Below are 27,585 nucleotides of genomic sequence, written 5' to 3'. Positions count from 1 at the left end.
AACTGGGCTTCTGCAGCAAAGACTGCAGAAGATAATACAAAAAAATAGACTGACTTTCTGGCCACCAGGTACTCTGGGCACCAATGTTGCTGTAAAGGCCTTAGGGAGAACAGTGGCTGGGTTTCTGGCCAGAAGTGGTGGTGAGGGATTAAAAGTGATTTCCGTCATCTGGCCCACTGCTGAGACAGATACGGCACGTCCCACCCCACTGCGGTGATGGCACAAGGAGAAGGATGTCTCCAAATGAGGAGAATGCAGAAATGAAGGGTGATTGATCCCAGCACTGATGAAAACTGCCTTACATGACAGAGTTGTCCAGCCAGTTTCTCTCCGCCTCTGCTCAGAGGGGCTGCAGTTACCACCTCTAACGGGAGATGGACATGCAGGTGACTGTCAGCACTGGAGATAAAGGGGGAAATGGCAGCTGGGAGTTCAAGCCAGACCTGCTCGCTTCAGCAATTAAGTCAAACAGACCTGCCACAAAGAAGGTGGCTTATCCAAATTCAATGCCTTTTGCCCTCCTGGGGACGTGCTTTCTTCTGGAGCTGGTCTGTTTTCTCCAGAGGGGTTTAGCCTCACTTGAATTTCTCCAGGGCTCTGTTTATCAGTGACTAGGATGTTGCTCAGAGATTGGCCTTCCTCCCAGGAAAAGGCACAATGCTTAATGCTCTCTTAAGTTCCTTAGCGACCCAGTCGATACTCACTAAACTGCAGATAAGTGCCAGAACTGTGAATCACTCTGTACTATCCCTGTCACTGGATTTGTGCCTCTCAGATGGCCCCTTGTTTAAAGCATCAAGAGTTGTTACCTTCCTCCCCTTTTAACTGCAGCTGGGTCTCTTGCACCTCTGGAGCTCTTGCTCTTGAGTTTTCAGCATTTCCCTCGCTGCTGCCATTCAGGGATGCCCAGTGCCTGTATCTCCCTCACCTGCCAGTACAGCAAAGCATCTGCCAAGTGGCTTTTCCTGGGTCTGTAAAAGCCAGAGAACAACAAAAATAAACCAAACAAAAATGAACCAAACAAGAGAGAAAACCTGCTTCCCAGAAACATCTCTTTTTATTAAATCACATCTTAAAAGCTAGAAACATCCACGTATTTGAAACCTGGTTATCATACACAAAGCAGCAGCTTGTCTCAGAGAAACGTGTTAAGGGAGGCAGCAGAGATGGCAGATGTCTCCTGCATCACAGTCAGGTTCACCTCATGCCCGGGCAGCAGGCAGCCAGCCAGAAACCACCTCGAAAACTGGGGAGAGGGCTTTGCAGTAACTTTCCTCTGACGTCTCCAAGGAGCCAACCTGCTGGTCCAGGGCCCACCGCAACCTCGGAGCTTACAATCTTTGTTTTCAAAGCTCTCCATTAACTTTACGACAGTTTTGGCCCCGAAGCAGCAGGTCCCAGGCTGAGCTCTAACCCAGAGGCTCTCATGGCCAACCTTTCAAGCTCCATACGCATCTGTTCTGCCGTCAGCTTCCTGCCAAGATGGATGAGCGGGAGGGACCGGAGTGCTCGGAGATGTGGCGGGCAGGTACACACGGTCCCAGCCTCGCCTGGGCAGCACAGAAGGATGCAGCCATGCCACCCTGCACTTGAGTTTGGTTTTGAAAGCAGCAGGGTGCTGCCAGCTCCCTCTGAGCTCAGCTGAGCAGAATCGCACCACAGAGCACTTTATCTTAACAAGGTTTGTCAAAGGGTCGATGACTATTCACACCTGGGTGGTTTGGGGGCGTGTCCCCCCCATTATTTTGACAACTATGCTTCTTTTGTTTTTCCAATTTGGATGAAAGTCATTTGCTCAAATATCTCAGAGTTTAGGAGCATTACTGGATGTAACCTGTCCTTCCCCACATTACCAGATCAACTGTCAAAGTTGGCATCGTTACCTTTTCCACTTGTTATGCATTTTGTTTTCCTTTCAGAAAACCAGTGATGCCCCCTCACTAGCAGCTCTGCAGTAGCAAAAGGAGGGCTCGCAGCTGACCGAAGGAGCTGGAAACAAAACCCAGTGCCTGAACCCTGAGGGGAAACAGTAAAGTTCCCAAAAGCCCATCACTCCCAGCCCTGTGAGAGCTCAGTTTTTGCTGCTGCTCGGTATCACAGCTGAAGTCACCCCAGTTCCAGGAATAGTGTTGTTAAAGAACAACAGGAAACACACACTGTTTAACTTGTAGGAAAAACTACAGCCCCTTCTTGCTCATTTGAGTACAACTCTAGCCTGGTTTCCTGGGATGAGGAACACCAAACTCACTTGGTTTCCTCAGTCACCCCCATCTTAACACCTAGAAAATAATGCCTCATTTAGCACAGGGAGCACAGCAAGCGCCGGGGAGCAGGATCCATACTCGAAAAAGCCTTGCTCAGCTGTACTTATCTGCCACGTTTTAGGGCATTTTAAATGTAAGGGCAAAGCTATCTGTCCTTGAATTCCCAGCTCCAAGCTAACAGGACCTTGCAGTGGGGACTGTATTGCTACAGCCAAATTTTAGCACTAATAAATAAGTAATCTCATAACCCCACACCTTCTGTTGAAACTTTTTGAATACCACTGATGCGATTGGTGCTGGTCCTGAGTCAGAGGCCAGGGTGACCACGGCCGTGACCAGCCCCTGGCCACCTGCTGCAGCCTCCCTGGGTAAGAAACGTTCCCTAAGTACCACCCATCACATCCCCTGCACAGCCATGGGACAAAACTGCCACCGGCACACACAGAAAGCCCATGGACACCAGGGCCGTGGCTGTGCCCGTAGGTTGTTGCTGGAGGTACTCAGTGACTCCCAGGAGGGGCCACCCCAGGTGGCTGCCTGGCTCCAGCGGCTTCCCGAGGGGCTCTGCGGATCCGTTTGCTTCACCCGAGGCTTTGCAGTGCGGCTGGAGAGGCTCCTCCTGCCAACGCTTTACAGGGCCGTGCCTGCCGTGGTTAATCACAGATTCCTTTGGATGCTGAGACGAGGAAGCCTGGAGTGCCCAATTAACTACGTATAGACTGCCTCCCCCCTGTCTAATGCAAGACAGCTCTACAGGGGTCTTATCTGTCCTTCTCTGTGTCAAGTTTAAGGATGCGCTAAAAGCAATACAATAATGTGAAAAATTATTAGGTTGTTATTCTTTAGAATTTACTAAACATCTATGAAAATGCAATTTAGCTTCCCTTCAGATGAATTCTTTGCATTTAAATGTCCATAATGGTTATTCTTTCCAGTATTTTAAGATTTTCACACTGATGGGCAGTATGTAGACTGAATTTATTTCCTTATCAAAGCAGCTATCAGTTCCCAACACTCTTCAGTCGCTCACGCACAACCTCAGCAAGAGACTGCGCACCACCATGTGAGCGGAGACAGCAAACATTGGTACCTTACTATTAATTCCGCTGATTACACAGCAGGGTAACCTGGGAGTAGCAATGACCACAGTCTAGTTCATGGTCATTAAACTACCCATGCACCCAGTCAGCTCGAGTATGCAATACTATTAGCAGGCCGACTTCTCATCAAGACCATAACAGTCTCCAGTTGACTTTGGCTTGCGTTTCCAGCACTGAGAATTAAAAAAACACTCCCATGGAAAATGCAGAAAGCCATGGATACTCTGTTATCAGTGGGACAAAATACAGGATCACAAACAACTTTTGACAGATGGCACGGAAAATGATGTTGCTGCTCATTATCCCTCGGGAGGATATCTGCAGCATCCTTCAGGAAGGGCCGTCCGTATCGTCAGCTCCAGGGACCATCACGGCAAAACCCAGAGCACAGAGCGATTCAGCTTTACGTGCACCTGCAAATCCGCATCCCCGTACTGGCAGCGTGGCCCAATCGTTCGAGGAAGGCTGATACAAGCACATCATCTGATGCACGGTTCCAGCCATGCATGCCAAGGGCCCTGGAAGGCCTTTTTAAATCCTACAGTTAACATACCTTATCCTGGGACCAATATATTCATGTCAGACTTTTAAACGGGGTTTTGATGGGTTGAATGTTTACACTTACACCAAGAGAGCAGAACAAGCCTGTCGTTTCACCTCCTATCTGGGCTGGGATTAAGGACACACTCCCATTTCCAGATCCTGCCAGGCTGGTTATTTACAATCAGCATTTTCCATTCTTTCAGCTAACCCCACTTCTGTTGCCTGAAGGTGACGAAGCAGCGTTGGCAGTCGCTCTGCCAGCAGAGCCTTGGGAACAGGAACTCGCAGCCACAGGTCATTAACACAGTCACGTCCCGAAACAACAGTGGCTATTTGTGAGATGGGCGCATGCCAGGAGCCGGAGAGATGCGAACACAGCATCGACGACAATGGTAACGCTGCCTCACGCTTTACCGCACACGGCAAAATAAGTGGGGGAACAGAGGGGCAGCATCTCCCCTAGACCACGGGAAAGAGCTGGTACGTGGAGAGACGGCGTGAACGCACATACACACGCACGCGAGAGGCCCCTGGAGCAGGAAACCCGTGCTGAGCTGCAGGCCACAAGTGCAGGCTGAGAAAGGACAAATTCACTTCCAGAGCCCCCTCCGCAGAGGCAGGGTGGGCCTCTCGGGATGCTCCAGGGGCACTCGGAGGCAGAAGCAGTTGGGATCCCAGGGGTGCGCACCGCCGAGCCCTCACACAGGGCAGGACAAGCGGGCTGGTTCCCTTTTGCGGTCAGATGTTTTGCTGGCTACAATGATTTTTCTGGGGTTTTTTGGGTTTGTTTTTGGTTTTTTTAAATGCAGGAAGGGATTATCTGCTAACTCATCCGTTTCCCAGCCCAGGCCTAGAGGTCAGCTGCAAAGGGAAGCTGGAGGCTGCGGTATGAGGAGAGGTGCAAAAGAATTCATCTCCATTTTCTACATATTTCTATGTGCCTCAGGTAACCTGAATTCTCTTCTTCGTTCTCCTCCCCAGTCAAACAGAAGGAAAAGAGAAAAGCCTCTCTGGAAAACTCTGTATAAGACAAGTGCCACATCCAAGATGACACACACACCCCGCAAGCCTCTACAGCTGAGTGAATATTCTCTGCTGGCCCCAGATAATACGGCTGGGGGCTGCGCCCAGCATGTGAGCACCAGAGACCCTTCTCCTCTCCTGGAGGTGACAATCCCAGCCCAGGCCATAATGCCACCACAGACTCTGCTGGCATTCATCAGGTCAGGCATGAGCAGCAGAAAGCCCACACGTGGTGCCAGGGCTGGCGCCCGGTCTGGCTATCCCAATTCAACCTGCTTCTCGGTACGCTGCTTGCCAGGATTGCCCGTGCCGGAGGTGAGCTCCAAGCTGACTCAGACAGCAGCTACCTGTGAACAAAGTGGTTTCAGGGCTTCAGTCAGAGATACGAGCGGGTGGGGAGAAGCTGGAAGAAGCAGGTAGAAGTGGGACGACACACTGTCCCGTGCACCGGGCAGCTGCAGCTCCCGGGGCAGAGGTCCAGCAGGCACGCCATGTGTCACCAGCACTGCCCGGCTCGGCCTCCGCGTGCCACCCAGATCCCGCTCGGCATGTGCGGAACCAGCGCTCGGCCTCCGCGGAGGGGACATCCTGGCTGTGACCGCGCTGTGGGCTGGTGGTGAGCGCACACCCAGAGGTTGTCCTTTACAGGCTGGTCCAACTGAGGAAGTTACAGGCTCTAATTTTACCTCTAAATAATTCCAATTTTCTTTTTTTGCATCCTACCCTCTGCTGATCTCTTCCTTTCCCAGCAGCGACTTGAACAACTCAGCCAGTTAAAAAGGAGAAGAAACTAGTTTTCCTCTTTCAGAAACAGTTAACTTCAATGACGCTATTTGCACAAAGGACTTTAAACATCAATATTGTCTTTCCAGTCACAGCTTTTAGCGTATTTCATCTCTTTAGTCAAATGAACGCTACAAAGGAAATAATATGCTCATGTCATAAACATCACAAACTATGAGGAATATAGATCTTTGGAGAGAAATGCATTCATGGTTTATCATTATACTATACTATAGTTAACTGCACCAGTAAAACAGTCCTTAAATGTTCATTCAAACATACATCTTCCTATAGGAGTTATGCAACTGTACAATCTACCTTTCTACTTCGCGCCCCTAGTTCTACAAGTGGTCAATGAGGAGAGATACACAATAGTTCTACAGAGAAATCACAGAAGTGGATACATAAATGGGCCCTTTTGGAGTTCAATAAGATTTTCAATAGTTCCACAATGCTACATTCATGCTACCAAGTTCACGGAATTGGGATTTTACTTTAGAAAAGAGAAAGGAAGAATGGTTTGTCTGTCTCCAGGTAGGAGTGGAACCACAGGAGGTAAAAGGGTCAAAAAGGGAGAGTTTTGTGTCGGCATTTTAATCCTGCCACCACCGTCTCCTTCTCCAAACACCACATGACTTTGTGCTTTCACCGCGCCTACAGCTCCCCCCTCTCACAAGCGCAGCTGGCGGAAGCTACCATGCTAAAAAACAGCAAATCAGCAGAAATTTTGTTTTCTTTTTTATATCTGGCATTTTCTTCCGACAGCTACAGAGTGGTGCCTGTCACCCCCTTCACTACAAGTCTGGAAAAACACGACGGAGTTCAGCGGCTGAGCCCAGCCAGAGATGAGGTGCAGCTCCCAAACCTCCCCGGGATCAGGGCGGCTTCCCAACGGCTTCCAGCCAGACTGGGAGGCAACAGCCCAGACCTACTGGGTTCCATATGTTGCTTTCAATGGCTTTAACCCAACTCTCTCCACCTATTCCTCTCCTTACTGTATGTACATTATTTCTTTAAAAGTTCTGCTATAAATGTAAAGGGTTCAGCAGTTCTAGCCAGAGACCTGCTCCCCAAAATTACAACCACAGATATGTCACGGGGGAAGGAGTACTCTACAGATCAGAACAACCAGTTCTTTTTGTAAGTATTTAAAAGAAGATTTGTACATATATTTTCCTTCGCTTCACAATCAACTAATTTTAGATACCAGGAAGTCAGAAAACCAAGGGAGTCCTTCCCTGTTACTACTCCAGTAGATTTTACTTATAGAAGAAATAACTTGTATCACCTCCCAGAACTGCCAGAGTGACCTACGCAGACTGTAAGTAGTATTTATCCTCTGAGCAGGAGAGTAGATGAAAACACCCCTTCCCAAAAAAAAAAAATCACACACCCCCCGCACCCCCAAACAAAAGTAACTATATTTCAAAATATATCCTCAAACATCAAGTACAAACCTGGGTTCTCAAACCACAGCTGCTCTGACAAAGCTCTGAGTTCACTCTGTCCTACACAGGAAGGGACGTGAGCAGCTCGGACCAATAAACAGGTCTTTTTAGCATAGGAAAAGAGGTGGATTATGCACAAACAACTGGCAATCAAGTGAACAGAGGGAATATTCAAACTCATGCTACAAACCCGTCCTGTATTCCTCCAGAAGCATTTCTTCTAAATGCCTCAGTGAACAGTCTCCGTGGAGGGTTTCTGGTGGTCTTGCAACCGCGCTGCTCCACGCAGCAGACTAGAAAGAGAGCTCGTCTCTCAACACATAGCAAAACACTGGCATGAACAAGTAATTACCATGGCTATTAATTTCTAATTCATTTTTATACCATAGTGAACCTGATGGAGGTTTCCCAACCAGGTACCGTATTTCTAACCTAAAGTATTTCAGCAAAACTAAAGTCCCATAGTTTTGCAAGCAGCAAAATAGAAAGTAACAAAGTTGTGTCTAATCGGAGGAGGAATATACATTCGTGAGAGCACATACAATTAGTGCAACACAGCTACTCTGAAAGTAAAGAACCAAACCGGATTAATCAATGCAGCAGACATGCAGGGTCTGCTAAGTTATGTTAAACCCATGTTTGCTGGTGATTAAATATGTCTACAGAAGATATATTACCATTCTGAATATATTTTCAAGCAGACCAAAAATACCTCATCTATTGGTTACTGGTGTGTTATTTTTAACTAATTAAATATTGGGAGGGATTTTACCCCTCTTGCTATAAAAATTGCACTTATTTTCTATTAAACAAAACAAAACAAGAGTTAGATTTCAATTCTATATTCCAGTATATATTCACATTGAAACTGGATCGTCTTGATCTAAGCTTGCAGGAGTAGGTGTAGCAGTCCTTGCTCTCCAAGATCTCCAGCACAGAAGGTCCCATCAGTACAAACCCCTCCTTCCCCTGTGCTCTGCTCACTTCTTCACTGTAGTGCACGGGTAAACTGATTTTTTTTTTTTTTTTTTTTTTGTAAGAAAACCTGAGCTTCAAAAGTCTTTTAAAAGGACCTGGAATTAAATCTGGCCCATTCTGACCCAAAACAGCTCAGTTCTGCAAGGAACTTCATCCTGTCCTCGTTTCACACAGCTCCTCCTGAGACACCACGGCTCTGACCTGAGGCGAGTGAGGTGTCAAACCCTTTCCCTCCAGTCTCTCTTGACTCAGGAGACTTTCACCCCCCCGACACACTTCCGAGGGCTCCTTCTTCCCTCCCTTTAGCACTGCTGCCTCCTGTAGGGCTTTGAAGGGCTCCCTGTGCCAATAAAAAAAGTCTCTCTGCAATAAGCACGACTTCTTGGACACCGGTGATCAACTTCCTCTTGCAAAGTCTTCTCCAGCTCATAAAATGTCATCGTAATCCAATAGTTTGGAGTGCTGGCGGGTCTTCCAGAGGCGGTAAAGGCGGAAGTCAAAGTAAGTCTCAATCATTTGCTTACCTAGGAGAAGTGAAACGAAGCAGAGGGGTTACAGCCTGTAGCATGGGAGATGCAAGAGGCCACAGCAGCAACAAAAAACTTCAACCCACCTACAGGCAGGGACACAGCAGAACCCATCCACCTCCTTAATTTGGAGAATACCGACATTCAGCACCTACCCAGGACACGTGAAGGTGCCCATGAGAAGCAAACATCTTTCTAGATCTCCTCAAACCACGAAAGGCTCCTTATAATCCCCTGGCAGGGTTTATCCCTGGGGGTGGGAGCTGAGCACAAAGTCTGCCTCCAGGCTTTGACCCCTCTGCACTGACTGCAGAAGGGGGAGGCCGGGGCTGCAGAGTATCAGGCAACAGCTCCAACAGCCTGCACTGAGGCAACCCGGCACAGCGACGCCAGGAAATTACAAATCAAGAGTTAACTCACTGTAAAGATTCGTGGGAAACATTAAAAATAATTAACATTGAAAATTCAAAATAAAAATGCCTTTTTGTTTTTCTTTTTAAATTAGCGTTAACAGGCTGTCTCTGTCCTGCAGAGCTGTCTCTTCTCACAGCAACGAGCTCACCAGGACACGCAAACGCAAGTTCTGCGCCACTGGCGCCTCTGATTGAAGGTGGTGCGACTGACAAGGCGGCCACAGACCGAAGGCCATGCACGGGTGGCAGCGAGTGCATTTGAAAACAGCAGAGCAAGCAACCATGGGCTCTGAGACAGCTCAAGGAGGGGATTTTCGCTTTTGAGGCCTGATTAAGATTAGTTTTAGGTGACTTTGTGAAGGATTAGAGAGGGTACACTACTGGAACATCCCAGAGTGATCAAGGGGATAAATTCAGACGTATTCTTCACACCAGCCTCCTGAAAGACCAACTGCTCAAATACATGCGCACAGAACCTGCTGCCTTGCCTGCCAAGCTGCATGTAAATCCAGGAATTTCCCTGCAAGTCGCTTCTCAGCACACATGTTATGAGCATGTTCGCTGTGGGATCTGTGCAAGCACTGTATAAAGCTGGGTGCAAACCTCCACAGGACACACGCAGAGGACCCTGCGCAGCACAAATGTGCTCAACTCCCATACATTCCTACGACAGTAAGTGGGAGTCAAGAATAACCCATCAGTGCTGATGCCAGCTGTGGGCAGCAGAGGATGTATCCACAGTGCTTATAGCCTACTGCTGCTTGTATTCATCTTCCAAGAGAACAAAGCACCAAGGACTACAGCAAAGATAAAATAACAAGGGCAAATTCAGAGTAAGTTCCTCTTGAAGCTGCACCCGTAATTACTTACATGGACCAAAGAACAGGAAAAATTACATAGTCCCTTGAAATATCTTGAGCTATAGGAAAAAAAAAAAAAAGGCAAAGCAGACTGAGATGTAGAATGGCTCCAGTAGGCTATATCCCAGTCGCTTGTTGATGGCACAACTCACCCAGTACCAGTGGTTTGAGTCCTGGGGAAGCGACCCCTGCACACCAGGTCACAGAAGAGGTTCTGCTCCTATGTGCATTTCTCCCACAGACTTCACACACCCTAGCAAAATGATGGATCTCCTAAACTCAGCCTGGGAAGCCACCTACTGTTTAGGCTACTTTGCCACTGCCAGTAGCTGGGTGAGGGCTCTGCAGCTTCAGGCAGAACAAACAGGATAGATGGAATGTGAACATGGAGGATTTGAAAGGGAAAACCAGGTTCAGCAACTGAACTACACAAGCAAAATAAAGACCATGGCTGGGCTTAAGGGAGTTCAAAATTGCTTTTTCAGGAAGTTGCCCACTGAAGGAGGCAGGCCGATTTGGAACGTGTGAGTCTTTTTACAGAAAATAAATTACCTTGAGCTGATAGTTCAAGTGGGGACTCAAAGGCAACCCTATAAGGATTCATTAAGTTTTTCAGATTCTGAAATAGCTGAAAGGAAAACATATCAAGAGTTAGCAGCTGAAAACAAAGACAAACCTCCAGGGTACCCAGAATTGCCCATCCTGCTCCCTACCTCTAGAAAACCTTCACGTCCTTCAAAACAACTAGCTCACCAGCACAAATAAAGTGCTTTGAATGAATGACTGTTCTCAAAGGCTTCAGTATTTGTCCTGCACATGACTTAGCATTCCTCCCTTGCTCTCTGGGGAAGGCACAATCCATGGGGTGGTTTGCCCATTCACAGCCACTCATAGGACAGGATAGCAGCATGTTCCCCACAGCAGAAGAGGAAGGTTTAGACTTCAGAGTGACTATTGCCTCTGTGGGCTTGGTGCTACTCAGCAGACATACCCCGAGAAGCAACCCAGGAACTCTTACCTTCTCCCCATTGGGGTTTCCAAGAACGTAGCAGCCCATGATGTGAATGATATTTGGTTCAGGATTGACTTTACTCATCAGCCGGCTCAACCTCTTCCAGAAGCTGGAAGAAATAAAAAAACCCAGAATACATAATTAAAAATAAATAAATAAATCTATCTCCTCATATGCATGACTAATCACAACGATGTGTGTGCACACTGCTCAAAAAGGGCCTAGGGCTTGTAGCCTGAGGAGCAAGCTGCTGAGGAAGAACCACTGGTTCTTCAACATGGAAAAGCAGGGGCAGAGCAAGGGTCTGAGGAGCAGGTCCAAGTCATGTGGTAGAGAAGGAGGAGTAGCCCAACAACCCAAGGAAGCTCCAAAGTGAAGGGAGCAAAGTCCACCAGGATTGCTTTTAGACTGACAGTTTTACTAAGCATCCTCTTCTTGTAGCAGTTCCCTCGAATATCCTCTCTCCCATTCCTATTAATAATTGCCCTTTCTAAATAGGAGTGTTATCAGTGTACTGGTTCATTTCCAGGGCACGAAATAAGCAGAGAACAGCTGGAGAGGCCCTTCTTCTCCATAGCTAGAGAGAACACCAAACCAGGCTGTTCCATGTTAGCCCTTGCTTGGCGCTGCTCACCAGACCTGCTATATTTTGTGAGCGCTGACCAGCATGCTGTGCCCAAGGGGCATGAAATCCAACCACCTCCCTCGTGCAACAGCTTAGCACAGACTTCTGGGGGCTCTAAAGCCCAGCAGATCCTCTGTAGGGTCTGCGATCAGACTGCAGCCTAAGGCTTTCCATGACTGCCTCCCAGGGACATACAGCTTGGGTGGAAACATTCACTTCCAAGCACCCAAGTTTTCAGCTGCGTGTTCACAGCTTTCCAAAGGTCCCTGAATTACCAGCTTTGCACCAGCTATGCCTGGAATGTGTTCAGAAGCATGTCCGCACACACGTGCGGAAGAATTTTATTGACAGCGTTTGTGCCAGAGCATGAGCGTGCTGAACAGATGTTGATTTAAGTACTCAGTTCTCATGCCAACAGAAAGTTGTGTAAGAACAGGTTGGTATACATCCTCTCCCCCACAACGAAGCACTGTTAGCCAAGTACGTTTGAGCCAGCACAAGTGAGCAGGCTGCAAAACAAGCAATGCTTAACTCTCTGCAAGGAGAAGCAAAATTGCCTCAGCATCCCTGGCTGACAGGCTGGCATGTTAGGAAAAATCTTCCTCAGTACCATGCTGGACTTCGAGCAGGCTTTGCAGAGACAAATGCCATTTCCCCCTGCAATTAGGAGGGCAGCTACCAGAGACAGCTGGGGGGGAACGGTTTGGCTTTCTGCCACTAGTCGCCTGCATAGAAATGCCATCTCAGCCACTTCTGAGCAACAGAGGCATGAGGTACATGTTCTGGTTTCTGGTCAGCGGAGCCTTTGTTAGGAGAGGAAATAACCTTTTTTACCCTTTCTTGATAGTCTCTAGTCCAGAGAGACAGTGAACAGCAGATAAAAGCATAAATCTTCTAGTGACCTGTCCCAGGGCTGCACCACCCCGGGGATGAGCTTGGCTCTACCATCTTTGCAGCTCCCCCTTGAAGGAGCTGTAAGCTGCTGCTAGGTCCCCCCTCAGCCTCTTCTTCCCCTGACCAAGTCACCCCAGCTCCCTTCACCTCTCCTGTTAAGCCACCTACTACAAACACGAAGCAAACCGAGCAGAAAAAGTGCTATTCAAGTCCAGAACATATCACAGCCACTCACAGGATCATATCTTCCTCCTTCTCCACTTTGGCGAAAGTGGCAACTTTGTTCTTTAACAAGTATAAGTGACCAGGACCTCCCTGCAAGAGAGCGGGGGAGAGAGAGAGAGAGAGATGAAACCACTTTGCACAGAAACAAGCCCTGGGTATGTTTCTTGTCCTGCACAGCCATCCCCAGAAGTGCCACAAGGGAGCAGAGCAGATACACCAGGCTGGCACGGCTGCTACAACCTCCACCGCACACACCGCAGGCACCTGCTGCTCAGGAAATATTCACATATAGCAAGTGTGTTGGGGGTTGGATTCTCCATTTTTTACAGTTATATGCCCACCTCGCTCCAGAAAGGCAAAAAAATAGATAAAAACCTTCATTATGGGTGGCCGAAGAGTAATAGGGAAGACAAGAAAGTCCCTTTAATTTGGGGATGCTAGGGGACTTGCTGCGGTAGGCAGATGAGAAGCTGAGCGAAGCAGGGATAAGCAGGCAAGACATCGCTGTAGAAGAACTGGACTTTGGCAGCAGTAGGTGTAAAAAGACTGAGAACAACGTCAGGAAAATTAAGAGTCGCAACCTCCAGGTCAGTGTGCCGCAAAACCCTGCTGTTTCACAGCATTAGGCACATGGGAGGGAGTTCAAGTCTGATTACCTTCCTAACTTCCCATTTCATGGTTCCTTGCACAGCTGCTGGGGAAGTCCAAAGCTGACCACCCTGAGGAAAAAGAGACTTGGGAAGGAAATCCCTGACCAGCCCCAGACCAGCAGTGCCTGAATCCGTCCCACCCGCAGCTCGGCAAGCCTGTACCCTGACCCCTCTCCCGTGTACGCTGGCCTCTGGGCTGTGCTGCCTGCCGGTCTGACCCACAACACGCACCACTGTCATTGCTATACTAAGGCTGTATGAAAACTGTTACCACCACATCGCAAATGCTTGTTCCTCTTTCTGGAATCCTCCTTTTGAGGTCTGCGCTAATGCTAGTTTGCCTGGGTTTCCTTGAAAGCAGCTGAGAAGCAGCCCAGCTCTGGACTTGGCCCACTAAATCAGGTTTTATTTCCTGCTGTCGCAGCAGCTTGAGACTGCTCGCTGTCTGGGGAAATGAGAAGTGAAAGCTGTACACATGCAGTTACTTTAACAGAACCTGACTTTGGAATATTGGTTCCTCTATGTAATTTTCCCTGGAGAAAAAGACAAATTTGCAACAAACCATCCAAGCGCTTAACAACTGTCATGTACCTGGCAGAATATCAGCATCTTCCAGATTTTGCAACCTTTCCGATAAATGTTAAGCTTCTTCTCTATTTCCTCTGCAAAAAACAAGTTGGAAAAGATGATCCATGGAGGAAGTTAAATGTTAATCTTATTTCTTCTCCCTGTAGTCCTGAAGGCAGGAGGCTGAGCTGCGAGAGGTGCTCAGCACCTACATGCCCACTGATGTCAAAGAAAACCCTTTGCTTTCTGGCTGTGGAAAGCAGGGAACCCCAGCATTTCACAGGGCAGAGAAGGTACGGTGCAGCGCCAGACACTGCTCAACACTGACCATGGCATTGCAGCAGACCCAGCTGTCCTGACCCTCCTTAATGCTCCTGCTCACCTACCAGAGTACAGTCAACAGGTACCTTTGCTGCCCTGTGCCTCGGCTTTCCTTTCATAAACCAGAAGCTTGACATAGAAAAGGGCCACAGAGGTGAAGTTTTATTTTTGCAGCACATCCAACAGCTGCTGACTGACTGTCAGGTATCACTGGCGTGACGAAAACACTTTCATGAGTGGCAGCTGAGGCACAGGGCAATGGAGTGACTTTAACATATCGATCAGTTACATTTGCAATGGGCAGGAGTTAAGAAAAGGAGGTAACACTCACGTACCTAGGATGTCATCAAAGGTGGCATGTTCATGGTCCTGTAAACCAAGAGAGAAGACACAAGAAGGTTCACTGTCACTACACCAGCTCCCATGACATTATTATAGTGATTAATATCGCACACAATCCCATTCCCAGGCAAACGGATGCTCTAAGAGCATGATTATACTGACGGCTTCTAGTCACATCACAGTAATTACCACCCTAAACCGCATGTCAGCAAAGAAGCTGAAGACTGAATGGTCCAAGAAGACCAAGTCCATCCAAAGGCTTGAGGAGGAATCCTGCAGACAAATCCAAAGCACACACCACCCGTACAGTCAGCGTCAGCAGCGTGTATTTGCCTCTTGGCCCATGTTGTGTAGCCAGCCTCCGGCTCTACACGTGTTCAAGCTGGCAAACAGCCACGCTCCCAGCACACCTGCCTCTGGCATCGCAGGGTCCTCAGGACAACCAGACAACTCTCGGAGAGGCGGCAAAGCTAAAGCCTCCCACAGCACTGCCTGCTGCATGCGGAGACTGAGTTTTCTGGGCTGTCAGTCCCACTCTTCTTTTTCAAATTACAGGACTATAAAGCGATTAGGAAAAAAAGACCCATGACTCCTTGCTGGTGTTTCAAACACCTGCTCAGGCAGGACTTGGAGTGAAAAATTAAGGTTAAATTAATGACTTACAGGGACACACCACTGCACACAGGGTGATGGGGTTCATGGTTCACTGCAGAGCCCTGAGGTCCTGCTCATCCTGTCCAAGGCTGAGCACAAGGAGGAGCCCTAAGCTTGGCAGCACACAGCTCTGCTTGGGGGCTCAGGCCTGTCCTGCCTCCCCTTGTTAACCTCCCCATGCTGCCTGGCTGTGCCTGCATAGTCTGGCAGCCCACACGTGCAGTTTTTACTCCACCTTACTCTTCCACCTTGACCCGAGCTCCCCCAAAGCAATCCCAGCCCCCAAATCTGGGTTTAGCACACCCCTAGCCCTTTCCTGACAGCCTTTCCGAATCACATCAGTGTTTTGGAATCACTGTAACAGGAACTAGGGATAGGGACTAAAAAAGAAAAAGTTCTCCATATGAAGCCTGTTCCCACACATTCAGACATGGCAGACGCGACATACTTACATAGAGAATGGGGATGATAGAGGGATCGTCCCTGCGGATAATTGTTGGGACATACTCTGCTTTGGGCACCTTGGAAGAAATGAGCTGGAAGGAGAAACAAGAAGTGCAACAGCATGAGGAGGAGCCAGTAAGAGTCTGGACAGAAGCACAAAGGCCGTGATAACAGCGCCCTGTTCAGTTCCTCTGAGGTGTTACTAACTAGCAGCTAACTCAGCCTACCTGCATCCCTGGGGAAGGTCCTCCAAGCCTTTGCTCCACTGCAGAGCACCCCCAGGCCTGCCAAGTACACCACGTGTCACAGTCTCCTCGACCCCCAACAAACGAGCACACAGCTCTGCCTAAAAGGCAGGACCGAGCCCAAGATAAGAGTTTTCAAAGGGGAGACCAGTGTGCACAGAGGATGAAAAAGCTCGTGCGTCACCACGAATGGCTGTACCCAGTAAAGGCGATTCCTGTACAGCCTTCCTCTGTGCCAGGGTCTTTGCTCCTGGCTGCAGAGGATTGTTAAAACTGGCACGCGTAGCTGGCTGGTGGTGGGACTGTACACCCGAAGAGGAACCAGCCGAGGGATGAAATGGCGTCAGGCACAGGTAGACACAGCCACAGGATGTCAGGCAGATGCAGGCTGCCTGGCAACACTGGCTGAAGCTTCAGCTGGTTCCATCAGCAGGAGAGCCTCAGAGGATGGACCTGCCACCAGCACAAGCCAAAGGGCTATGGGAACACGGGCAACTCGGCTGTGCTGTGATTTCAGGCGCCTCTGCGCATTGCTGCGAGAAGGGAGCAGGCAGTAGTGCTGGTGGGCTCCTAAGTGCAGCCTGGGCTTCAGCTGGGGCTGGCTTCAAAGCCCCCCCTCCTGGCAGGCAGCACATCACTGCTTTGGCCACGAGGGAGTTAACGTAAAGTTTCTGAAGAGGCACAGTATACAGAGTCTATGGACGGACACTCATCCCATACACCACCCGGGGAGACACACTAGAGGTGTCAAGGGCTGAACAAACCCAAGCGCTGGGTTCCTAGCGTTTGGGTCTCACCTGGTCACTTTGCCCTGAGGGTGCTTTAGGGCTGAGTCTGTACAGAGAGCCTGGGAACAGATCTAGCAGCAGACCGTCCCCATGTCCTTCACTCTTCCCAAGTCTTAGCAGGACCCATTCCAACACGGTACTGCTGTGCTGGACTGGGAATGCTGCCCTGAGAACAAGCTGGAAGCTTGAGACCCTGTTTTGCCCGAGTACTTGTGCATGTGGCCAGAGAAGGGATGTGTCAGACCCTGGTCCTGTCTGCCAAACCCCACAGGGCACAGCAGCAGGGAGCACGGGGGGAAGTCTAGTATCAAGGAATGATAAAGGAGCTGAAAGCATCTCAAGGGATGACATATGGCTCCAAAGCGAATCAGGCAAGTAAAAACACGAGCGAGGGACTGCTGGGACTGGGGTGTCTATTGTCAGAGTTATCATGACTCGGGCTAACTCAATTCCGTGCTGGTGACAGTCCTGCTCTGATTTGGGGTTGGACTACAGGTTTCTTCCGCGTCTAGTTTTCTTTCAGCACACTATCCCCAGTAATAACAGATGCTGAATACCATGTCATGTCTTGGCTGATCCCTGAGTGACTCTCACTCACACCAGAAGAGCTGCCCATACTGAAGACCTGCCTCTGCCCATGACAATCCTAAACTCAGCACCTCTGAAAGGACAGACAGAGCCTGAGGAGATACAGGTAGCTGAGCTGGAAATCCTCACCATTATTTTTGGTGGAATAAAGTCTTCTCCATCACACGCCATGGCTTCAAGTTCCTTTTCTGCTTCCCAGTTCAAGTCAAAGTCACCATCCAAAGTGCCGCAGGAATCCTGAAGGTCATGGCCTGCCAGAACACAGCCTGCGTTACTAGGGTAGAACAGCTTGCCTTCCCCACTCGATCCTGCCTGGCAGCTAGCTCGCAAGAGGTACCACAAGCCATGAGACTTGTGCCCTCCTTTCTTCCACAGAGTGACAGACACCACTCTTTGGGGCTGGCATCTCTGAACAGGCAAACATTTAACGAATGAAGAGTGCACACGCAGAGCCTGGTAACACGTATCACATGACTTTTCATCACTCTCACAGTCACCAGGTTACCCTTTCAAATGCTAATTCACAACAGTCACCCTGTCATTTCAGAAATGAGAAGAGACAGAACACGGACAGATGCTCTACACTTTAACATTGCCAAGCTGATGAGCAAAAAGTCCAAAGACTTCAAAGCTGGTCTCCTTGTAATAATTACTGCTCTATGTCTTCTGAACGATTATAAAGAAACTCTGCTGTGTTGGTCAAACTGATCCTGGCAGAGACATCCCAGACCGTGAGGACAGCCGTAGCAAACACACCAGGACTGCAACGGTATACTTGAATTTGCTCTCCAAATTGACCTTACCTGTTGGCCTTCAATGCCTCCTGGGGAAAAAAAAACAACATCTGGAAGGAATATAATTGACCGTTAAAGGTTAAAATTAGATATGGTTCCCTGAAGCCAGGGACTAAGGAAAGAGAACTGAGATGCCGCTATTTGTGCCTTTTGGGATGTCCAAGTGTCACCGGGCAGTGCCTGAAGCCTGTCTGAGCCACGTCTTTTCCATTCGCCTCCGAGTTAGCTGAGGGAGCGGGGAGGAATCAGACTGCAAAGGAACCATCAGGTCACGTTTTGAACTGGTCTTGCATACATCTCCCCGTACAACCTGGTACAGAGTTTTCTACAGGTAGAAGGCCTGGATCTCATGCTTACCTGGTAGGTCAGTTCATTTCATTAGTGAAATTCATTCACAATACAACCCATTTCAACATAGGCAAACTCATATCCACCAAGTCCCTTGCCTACAGAGTTTCAATAAAACCTGGGTAAAACAGCCATTCCCTTTATAAAAAGACAGTGAGAAGATGCTGGCATTTCCTTCCGTAAATTAACACAACAGCATCTCAGTCCCCACAAGCAGAACACTGCAGAATTACTGGGGATTCCCAGAGGAATTCCTGGCAGCCCAAAGGAAGATCAGATTGCCCTAAGCTATCATCTGTGCAACCAGAAGGAAATCAAAGCTACATCTCATGGAGCACCACAGCTGTGCTCTTGAGCTATTCTAGCCTAGGAAAGAGCTCAGAAGGGGCTCTTGCATGGGAAGCCAGGCAGGTTAGCCCCACCATGGTGAATGCAGCCTTGGACTGGTGTGCTTCCAGGTAGCTGTTTTGGTCCCAAGCAAATTAGGAATGATGGGACCGGAGGGCTGTAAGAGAGCTGTACCACTGGGTATCCTTTGGCAACTGCACAATAGCATGAGGTTAGATGCGCTGTGCTCTACAAATAAATGCAGGTACACACAGATGAACAGGTGCATATACCTGGAGTGTTTTTTGCTCAGAGCTCATGAAACTAAAAGGATCACAGATGGGACAAAAGGGCACAGAGGAGTTACTCCAGTGGGACTTCAGTCAACACCTCAGCTGGAGGGTTTGGCCACAGGAGGAAGCTCAAAGGACTCAGAACTCACTTTCTCGAGAGTCATGGAAGGAATCAGCTTTGATGGGAGTCGGGTCACTCCAGGACCTGCTGAAGCTCCTCTCACGCCGTTCGGCAAATGCTAGGATAAAACCAAAGCACGACATTAACAGACTCCAAAGCCACCTCTGTTGCTGCCAGCAAAACAAAACATCCAGTAGATTTCCACCAAAGCCACACATCACAGACTCCCTCGTGCTTTTCTTCCGCTTGCCAAACGCGAGTCCTTTCCACACAGCAAAGGTCTGTCTTCTAGACAGCAGAAGACAAAGTGCCCACTTTCTGAGCAGGACCATTATGGGATATGTAACACAGAAAAAGGAGGACACTTGATGGTCTCTCCTCAAACGCACGCAGCCCAAACCTCAATTTAATCAAGGTTATGCCAGTGTCCCAGTGTAAATGCTCCGACTCAAAGGCCTCACAGGAAGATGTACTCAACAGCTAACGACACATACACAACCAGATGAAGGCAGTCGTTCTCCAGTCAGTTCTCCCTTCATGTTCTAATGACATCCCAACCAGAGCTGGACCAAACAGAGCGGGGGACTCTGGAAAGCTCACGCTCTATACATTGTCTTGCGAAAAAGGAGATCCTTCAGTTTTTGCTCGCCTGCACTCTTGTGAGCACTCCTCCTCCGGCTTTCTTTTCTTTTCCCCCATGGGCATTATATTGTTTGTACCTGCATTTCCTGAGCGGAATCCAAGGAGCTTGGCACAGCTGGCTGCACTGCAGGCAAATTCCTAGGAACTGCCAATGACAACGTCTGACTTGGCAAGCCCATGTGAAAGCCACTATGCCTAGATTAACAGCCACTTATAGCCACTAACACCTATTTCTGGTAGCAGACAGCAAGTTTGTGGCAGTGTATCTAGTAACATCATCTCATGGCAGCAGCACAGGAATTCACTTTAGATCTGCATTACAAGAGCTGAGAAGCAACCTGTCCTCTGCTGCAGTGTGTCCAAGTGGGGCTGTCCAGGGAGACAAATCACATAGTAAGTTCTTCAGGTGATCTCCATCCTCAGCTTTTGTTTAAAACCAGGCCTTTAGCTATTGTGCACATGAAGAAAACTTTGAAAACATGACCCGAGAGTTACCAAGGCAGAGAGACATGCCTGAACTTCCAGACAGCTCTAGCAGGAGGTAAGCCCTGTTCATTTCAGGCAGTGTTAACTCAGATGCCAATAAAGACACTTTAAAGGGTAGTGCTCTTTGCTGTTCACTTCCCACAGCATATGAGAAAGGAAAAACTGCAAATTCAACACAGCAATGCTTTGCTGTGTGCAGCCTGTACATGATGCCTGGCCAGGGGCTGGGAAGAACAAGCTGTTTCCTCTTCTGGAACAATCCTCAGCTCTCGGGAGCCAGTTAGACCAATCTCAGCCATTTCAGAGCGATAAGGGAGCTGCCCCAACCAAGTTACGGAGGAGTGTTGCCTTCCTCAGGGAAAAAGAACCACCATTTCCTAGGCCTAAGAAGTGATTTCTTCCCTAGTGAGGCATAACACTCCCTTATTTCCCCCTTGCTTCAATCTCTTCCCTGTTCCTCTTCTTTCTCCCTTCCACTGTCCTCTCAGCTCCCACCAGGCAACTTTCCCCCAGGTCTTGCTGCAGATGGCAGTTGTCAGGGAAGGAGAAGAGAAAGCCACCAGTCTGCGTGGCACATAAAGCACCAACTGTCCCCAGGGAGCCACAGCTGGTCCGCAGCTTCAGTAGGAGTCCAGGCAGTCCCTCGCCAGCTCCACTGCTGAACCCAGCTCTGGTTCTCCTCGCAAGCGTCTACGCCGGTGATCACTGAGAACCAGGTGCACGTGGGACAAGGACGTTGCAGCTCTCCTTCCACTGAGGCCACAGAGATCTCCCATGGCCAAGGCAGAGGGTCCTTGGAAACAGCCTACAGGCTGCTCGCAGACATCCATGCGTCCTGGAGACTTGCAATAACCTGGCCTTCTTTTTTGTAGGGTAAAATGGCACCGGTCAAATCCTTCCTCCAGCCCAATGCTAGGTGCTTTATACCCGCGTCTGCACATAACGCAGGGTTCCCAGTGTCCCACCAGCACAAACCCCAACTCCTCACAGCCACATCTTACAGGTGCTCACTTACTTTGTGCTTTAACCCTTCGGCTCCCCACCATGCGGAGGTGCTTCCGAAAATTCCTAAAAGAAAGGCCAAACACAACCTCTGAGAAAAGTAATACAAAGCAATACCCGGGTCCAGCAGAACTGGAAAAAACTCTGGGAGAATAAAAAGTCAAATTGGGAAGACAGCATATTTCTTTCTGGGCACTCAAAAGCTGCAGACCAGGTTCCCAGCCTGCACCTACTTAGTGCTGGGGATGGTGATGTTTGTCAAGAGCATGAGTGTTTCTGGTGGTCCGGCAAGTGAGGTTCTGCACGGCAGTCCCGTTCTCACGGCCTGTGTTCACTTTCTTATGACTGAGGCACACCTGTGCTGTAACTGTGCTGAAGACACAGCCGCTGCCCACGCTTGGCAATGCTCCCTCTTCTCCTGGGAAAGAGCAGTAACTGCTCCCCTCTCTCCTTTCTTCCACACACGCTTCAGAAGGAAAGCGGAGCGCCCAGGCTCTGCGCTGCTAGGCAGCATGCAGGCACCATGGTCATGGCTGTGCTCACTCCCAAACCCATTCACACCAGCTGCTCTAAAATCCCACCCGTACTGTTAGCAACCATGCAGCCCATACTGCTCTCCGGGGCAAAGAGCTGGGAAAGCCTGAAGCAGCTTCTTCCTCCCAAACAGCACCATTCACCAAGGCTGACTACCTCATGGGCTTGCTCTCTGCCTGCCTAACCACGAGCTTCCCTGCCCAGGGCTCCCAGGCAGAGTTCAGCGGGGCTGCAGAGTACACAGCTCCAGGGGAAAGCCCACCAGAGGAGAAGCCCTGGGGAGCAGATATACCCCGTAGTCAAGTCTGTGTAGGACAGACCATCCCAGCCGCTCCTGAGAGACCATGGCAGAGGGACTCCGTGTCCAGCCCCTCCGAGTTGCAAGGGACCTGCTTCTCATTACTCACCTAGACAGGAACCAAACAGGACAGGAACCAAACAGGACACCCGAAGAGACACAAGGAAGAAGCAACACATGGACTATCAAGAAAAGTGTAACCCCTCTGTGAACGCTACTTAGTCAGGTTGATTTCACCCTGCAGTGCAGCCCCCATGGCCCCAGGGGTGGCAGTGAACCCGTGTATTAGCAGCCTGCATGGAGTCGAGGAGCCTTCCTCGATTTCCTTCTGCCCCACCGACATACCCCACAGATATCAAGCAACAGAGACTACTGCTGGTGAAACAGGTAAAATGACAAGTCCTCTGGCTCACACACAAGTTAGTGGGATGAGTAAGGCCATGTTACAACCATGCAGATGCTTTAGCAAACTAATTGGACTAGAAGACACTCCCAGCACCGACATGAAGTTGTTCAGAGAAAGTCAGATACGCTTACTGCTATCCAGAGAGGTCAACACAAACACAGCCCTCGTGGGAGAGCACTTAAGCCACACCACCTTCTGCACGGTCCCCTACTTTGGCTTTGGATCCCACGTTGTCATCAGGATCCAAATACAGCAGCTCAAGAAGGAAAACTAGCAGCTGGGTAATGAAGCTGGAAGCAACATTATTCCATGACAAATTTCCATCTGCACTTGGGCTATTAATGTCGTTTCCCAAAGATTTATTTTAGCTCTGCTTAGGTACGTGAAGATTCACTGCTGTGGATCAGACAACTGTGCCCTTTAGACAAGTAACTAAAACAATTTCCTTCACTAACACAAGTGGGACTGGCTCTCTGTACAAAGCCTTCTGGAGTGCATGACGACTAGGAATGTGGGCTGTCTTACTGCACATTACTAAATAAATACAGTATTTTAGAGGGAAACAGGGTCATTCTTTACACAGAAAGGTCTTTGACGTATGTTGTAAATCATCAGAATGAAAATCTTTATGGTCAATTGTGAGACCAAGATCATACCAGACTGAACAACAATGTTAATTGCCAAGGCCACTGTTACATCCTTTGGGCTTTTGGCATTTTGGAGTACGATCTGTTTTTCTGTTAAATGCTCAGTTGTCCTCTCCACAGAGGAGCTTCTTCAGACCCTGGGGGGAAGGGGGAGTAAAGCAGTCTTCGCCATGGAGGAGTGATGCTCCCAGCTGCCTAGACAGCTTGGTCTCTCCCATGAGGGCAGCTGTCTAGATACATCTCCTAAATACTGTGGAGAGCAGCTCCAGGGAGAATCCAGCTGCTCAAGGTTAACCATCACACTAAATGCTCAGAGAATGGGACAAAAGCCTTTTTCTTCTCGTTTCTTTAAAGAAAAAAAAAAAAGGGCACTTTGGAAAGGAAGTGCAAACCTGGGACTGCCTCCTAATGTGGGCATCCTGGCAACTGCACCCAGAAAACCCGGTGTTACTTGATAATTATCAAGATCTCTTCACCCATCAAAATACAGCAACAACCCCTCAAGTTACAATGATAACATCTCCTCACGACTCCCTTTCCTGAAGAGTCCATCTCCTGACAGGCTCCAGCTTGCCATATGGTCTGCGTGACCCTATGCCACCTCCACAGTATCCATCCTGGCCAAAGGGTCTCCAAGACACGGCAGCCCCACCGCACACACTCTGCAGCTCTGCCTGCAGCGGATCATTCACGCTCTGCAGCGAAGCCTTTTCATTACCCAAACAGAGGTCAGCGACAGAATTACTGACATACATCCAAGCTCTGCAAAACTCCCGACAGCACCTCTCACGCTCTTCTCCCCAGCTCCTCCTTGCAGCCGCCACAAGGTTCAGCAAACCACTGGACATCACTCACCCTCGAGGCAACACCACTGTGTGCCATGCCGCACAAACTAGCCTCCTTGCGCACCAGACACACAGGGCCAAGCACCGAAGAGCTGTGCGATAACAACTGAACTTCCAAAACACCAGAGGCCATGAAGGGCTGCACCACAAGCATTCGAAACTGCAGTGGGGCTGGGGTCCTCCTCGCTCCCTGGAGAACAGATCTGAACACTAACTGCCAGCATCCTTACGGTTGGCCAGAATCTGCTTGCATGGCACAGCCAAAACCCCATCGCTGCTATCCCATCTCCTTTTTTATGACAAGATAAATGCAGATGGGGTCCCCCTGTACAATCCTGCCTAGACCTGCAGTGTTCACAGGAGGTGAAGGGACGTGCTGGCCCCTCAAAACAAGGATGACATGACTCCGTCCTGACTACACAGCATCACCGAGGTATACAAGCCCCACTCCTGTACTTGCAAGCCACACAAACAAGCCATTTTCTAACAAAGACTCACCTCTGTCTAACAAATTCTGAGAAATCTCTTTCTTTTTAAAGATACACTGTCCATTTATTTACAACATCTTTAATTTTGATTTTCATTTCTCTTCATTATTGATGAAAAAACCCACCACCCTTAAGTTGCTAAAAACAGTGTCTTCCCAGCGATTTCCCAGTTAAGAAAACCTGATGTTTTTCTCCTACTTTGTTTTGAACAGTGCTGAAGTGATTGTGGCAAGTTTTTAACCAATGGCACAAATGCTGTGTTACCCTTCTTAGCAGGCTGCCAAAATACAGGAGCTTTGGCACATTTAAAAAAATGGAACAGTTCTGATGACCATAGTGGCTAAGTGATGTGCCCTGTGAAGCCAGCAGAGGGAAAACAGGGCTCTTCTGTAATACCCAGACAATGATCAGTCCCCTTTTTCTTTCCTTTCTTTTTCTTTCATTCCTGTTCTTTAAAAAAAGATTTAAAAAATAAACTCCTGGACACCAGAGATAATAACTTTGTCTAGGTCTCACATTTTTGAGGTGCATTTGTAGATGCAGCAACAGCACATAAAAGTATTCAGCTAAACTCAAATTCCAAGTACTTGGGATAGGGCTGGGGAAACTATGCCTTTAAGTGTTTATATATATATAAAATATTTCTCTGCCTGAAACACAGATCTTGCCTATTATATTTGGAAGCTTGAAAGAAACTTGACAGTGTTCCTTTAAGAAGATGGAGATCAGCTATCTTGAGTACTGCAGCATCATTCACCTCCACATTTCCAACACAGCCACTGCTAGTGTCCCTACAAAGAGCAACACAGACAGGGACAACCACGTTCAATGTCATCAAGCGTCACTAATGACACCCGAAGGGCCCATGCAACACCAGGCAAGGTTACAGCTATGGGAGAAAACGGGCCCTACCTCTGTATAACAGCTGCAGAATCATTCTCTCGTTTCCGTCTCTTCCTCTCTGCGTAGCCCCTGAACGCCCTGGGAAACCATTTTAAGCCATTAACCGACTACACAGCTTTGAACTGGAGAGGACACGAAACACAGACAGGGAAGCTCTCACCAGACAACAGAGAGAGGTTAGGCTGACCGAGGAAGGCAGCCAGCCCTCGCAGGACTGCGTGCACACCAGCGGCCAGGCAAAAGACTCCCCACAGCAAAGGTCCTCACTCCCTAGGGTAGGTGGCTGAACAAGCAGTTGTTCCTAAAACAAATACAAGACTGGCCAGAGCCTGGCCCAAAAATAGGGGCGAGCAGCCGTCATCCCTGCTACGGAGGAATGGACCTAGGAGACTGCACACACAAAACCTCTGTACAGCAGGACCAAGAGGCACAAAAGCATGCTAGCAACTGTAGCCTCTGTTTTGAAGATGAGGATGGTTGTGCTGTGATCTGTGTAGGCCTACCAGGTGTAGCCATCTAACCTCTCACCACCTGACAAACAGCCCTAGCGTAGGGAAAGCATGAGTGAATATGATGGACAGGAGAGGAGAGGAGAATTTATTCAGGACACCAACAGACAAGGAAACAAAAAAATGAAGATTATACTTACGAGATGCTAGAGATTCCAGGAGACGCAGGGAAAAATAAAGAGAAGAGGAATTCATTAGTGCTCAGCCCCGGACAGTGTTTTGAGGGAATTCTCACTCCAGAAGAAACATTTCTTGTTAGGTGGAAGGAAACTGCTTTTTAAATTAAACATTTCTCAGTGGTGAGACTCCTACTTGACCAAGACAAATCCTCCCTGGGGCAGTGCTGGCGTGTGGCTTGGATGCAAATTAAAGTCCACGTAGACCCAGATAACATGCAGATGTACAACTGACAGCTGAGCATGGCCCATCAGGCTACAACCGGAGCTCAGCATCACAGTGACAAAGACTTGTGAAGTCAGCTCGCACTGTCTGGTCTACGAAGGAAGCAAGCACAGCGGGCTGAAAACACTAGAGCAGAGTCCAGGAGGACAGGGGCACCCGGCTGAGCCAACCCAACCAGCTAAGGGAGGGTGCCCTGAACTTCTGGAGATGTTGCTATGCAATTCCTAGAGGCAGCACAGAATCTCCAGAAATATTAACCAAGGAGCTACATTAACCAAGGGAGCTGTGCCCTCCTCCTGAGGGCACAATTCCCCAAACCAACCTCACTTTGGCTTTCAAGCCCTGTAAGCCCTGACACGGGCCACCAACCTGCAACAAACCTTGTGCCCAGCCAAGATGCCTTCAGCTACCAAAGGATGTGCCCAAAGGCAACGTGCTGATTTTGTGCATGGTTTGGCGTGTCAAACCAGAACTGTAAAATACCATTCGCTGTTTCCAGCCAACATTTTTAAACAGCAAAGCAAGTATCTGTCAAACTGCCCACAGGCCCTGTCAGCCTGGTGCCCAGGAGCGCTGCCCCGCCGGGATGCCACCAGATTTAGAATCCCTGGAAAAGACGCAGGGGGACATAGGGGTCAGGTAAGAGAAGCAGCACTAGGACAATACAGGGAGCAGAAGCCCACGGAGGCTCCTCACTCCCACTGTCAGGGTGGGATTAGCACCCCACCACCGTGCATCAGATTCCACAGACCGGCACAGGCAAATGCCTCCCCCACGCTGCTCCCCATGCTGCAGGGTGGCACATCTCCAGCAGAGCTGGAGGGGAAGGGCACGAAGACAAGCATTTTTTCTGGGGGATGCAGATTCTTTCCAATATCTCAGCAGCTAGCCCTGTCCCCAGTGCTCTCCAGCCCTCCCTGCACCAGTCCTTACAGGTCTGATCCAGTCTGGGTTATCCCCAGATCAACAATCAGCCTCTTTTTAAGGATTTGGCAAGGGAAAGGTGTGAGGGAAAGAAGAAATGGCAGAGAAATAGATTACAAAAAGAACACCAGATTAGACAAGGAGAAATAAAGAGAGCACTAGAGGTGAGGGTGACACAGACATTGGAAGAAGGACACAGGAAAAAAGTTGACAAGGCTGGAGAGGGGCCTTAGAAGGCAGAATAGTGTCTCCTTTCCCTCATTGCTTGCCTTGGCTTTCTAGCCAGGTAGGAAATACTTGAAATTAGGAGGGCAGCACTTCT

The 27,585-nt window shown here is 49.0% G+C and overlaps 1 protein-coding gene across 5 annotated transcripts in view; it reads right to left on the bottom strand.

Annotated features, from left to right (window-relative positions):
* Positions 1 to 1,035: 1,035 nt before the first annotated feature.
* NSMF (NMDA receptor synaptonuclear signaling and neuronal migration factor) overlaps positions 1,036 to 27,585 on the bottom strand; it is a 52,828-nt gene continuing 26,278 nt past the window's right edge. For 2 of the 5 annotated variants that reach the window (XM_055720015.1, XM_055720018.1), the window contains exons 5-14: positions 21,321 to 21,373; positions 19,206 to 19,295; positions 17,424 to 17,545; positions 15,682 to 15,765; positions 14,569 to 14,602; positions 13,937 to 14,007; positions 12,706 to 12,785; positions 10,958 to 11,060; positions 10,492 to 10,567; positions 1,036 to 8,663 (exon numbers count right to left, since the gene is read on the bottom strand). In XM_055720015.1, coding sequence (XP_055575990.1) covers positions 8,566 to 8,663; positions 10,492 to 10,567; positions 10,958 to 11,060; positions 12,706 to 12,785; positions 13,937 to 14,007; positions 14,569 to 14,602; positions 15,682 to 15,765; positions 17,424 to 17,545; positions 19,206 to 19,295; positions 21,321 to 21,373 — 811 coding nt within the window. In that variant the 3' untranslated portion in view covers positions 1,036 to 8,565. Of the gene's footprint in view, positions 8,664 to 10,491; positions 10,568 to 10,957; positions 11,061 to 12,705; positions 12,786 to 13,936; positions 14,008 to 14,568; positions 14,603 to 15,681; positions 15,766 to 17,423; positions 17,546 to 19,205; positions 19,296 to 21,320; positions 21,374 to 25,437; positions 25,507 to 26,077; positions 26,084 to 27,585 lie in introns of all 5 variants that reach the window. The other 3 variants (XM_055720019.1, XM_055720020.1, XM_055720017.1) reach the window with 3 other exon arrangements.

Source organism: Falco cherrug, chromosome 9, assembly GCF_023634085.1.
Source record: "Falco cherrug isolate bFalChe1 chromosome 9, bFalChe1.pri, whole genome shotgun sequence".
Lineage (NCBI taxonomy): Eukaryota > Metazoa > Chordata > Aves > Falconiformes > Falconidae > Falco > Falco cherrug.
This window is presented reverse-complemented; position numbering and strand designations above follow the sequence as displayed.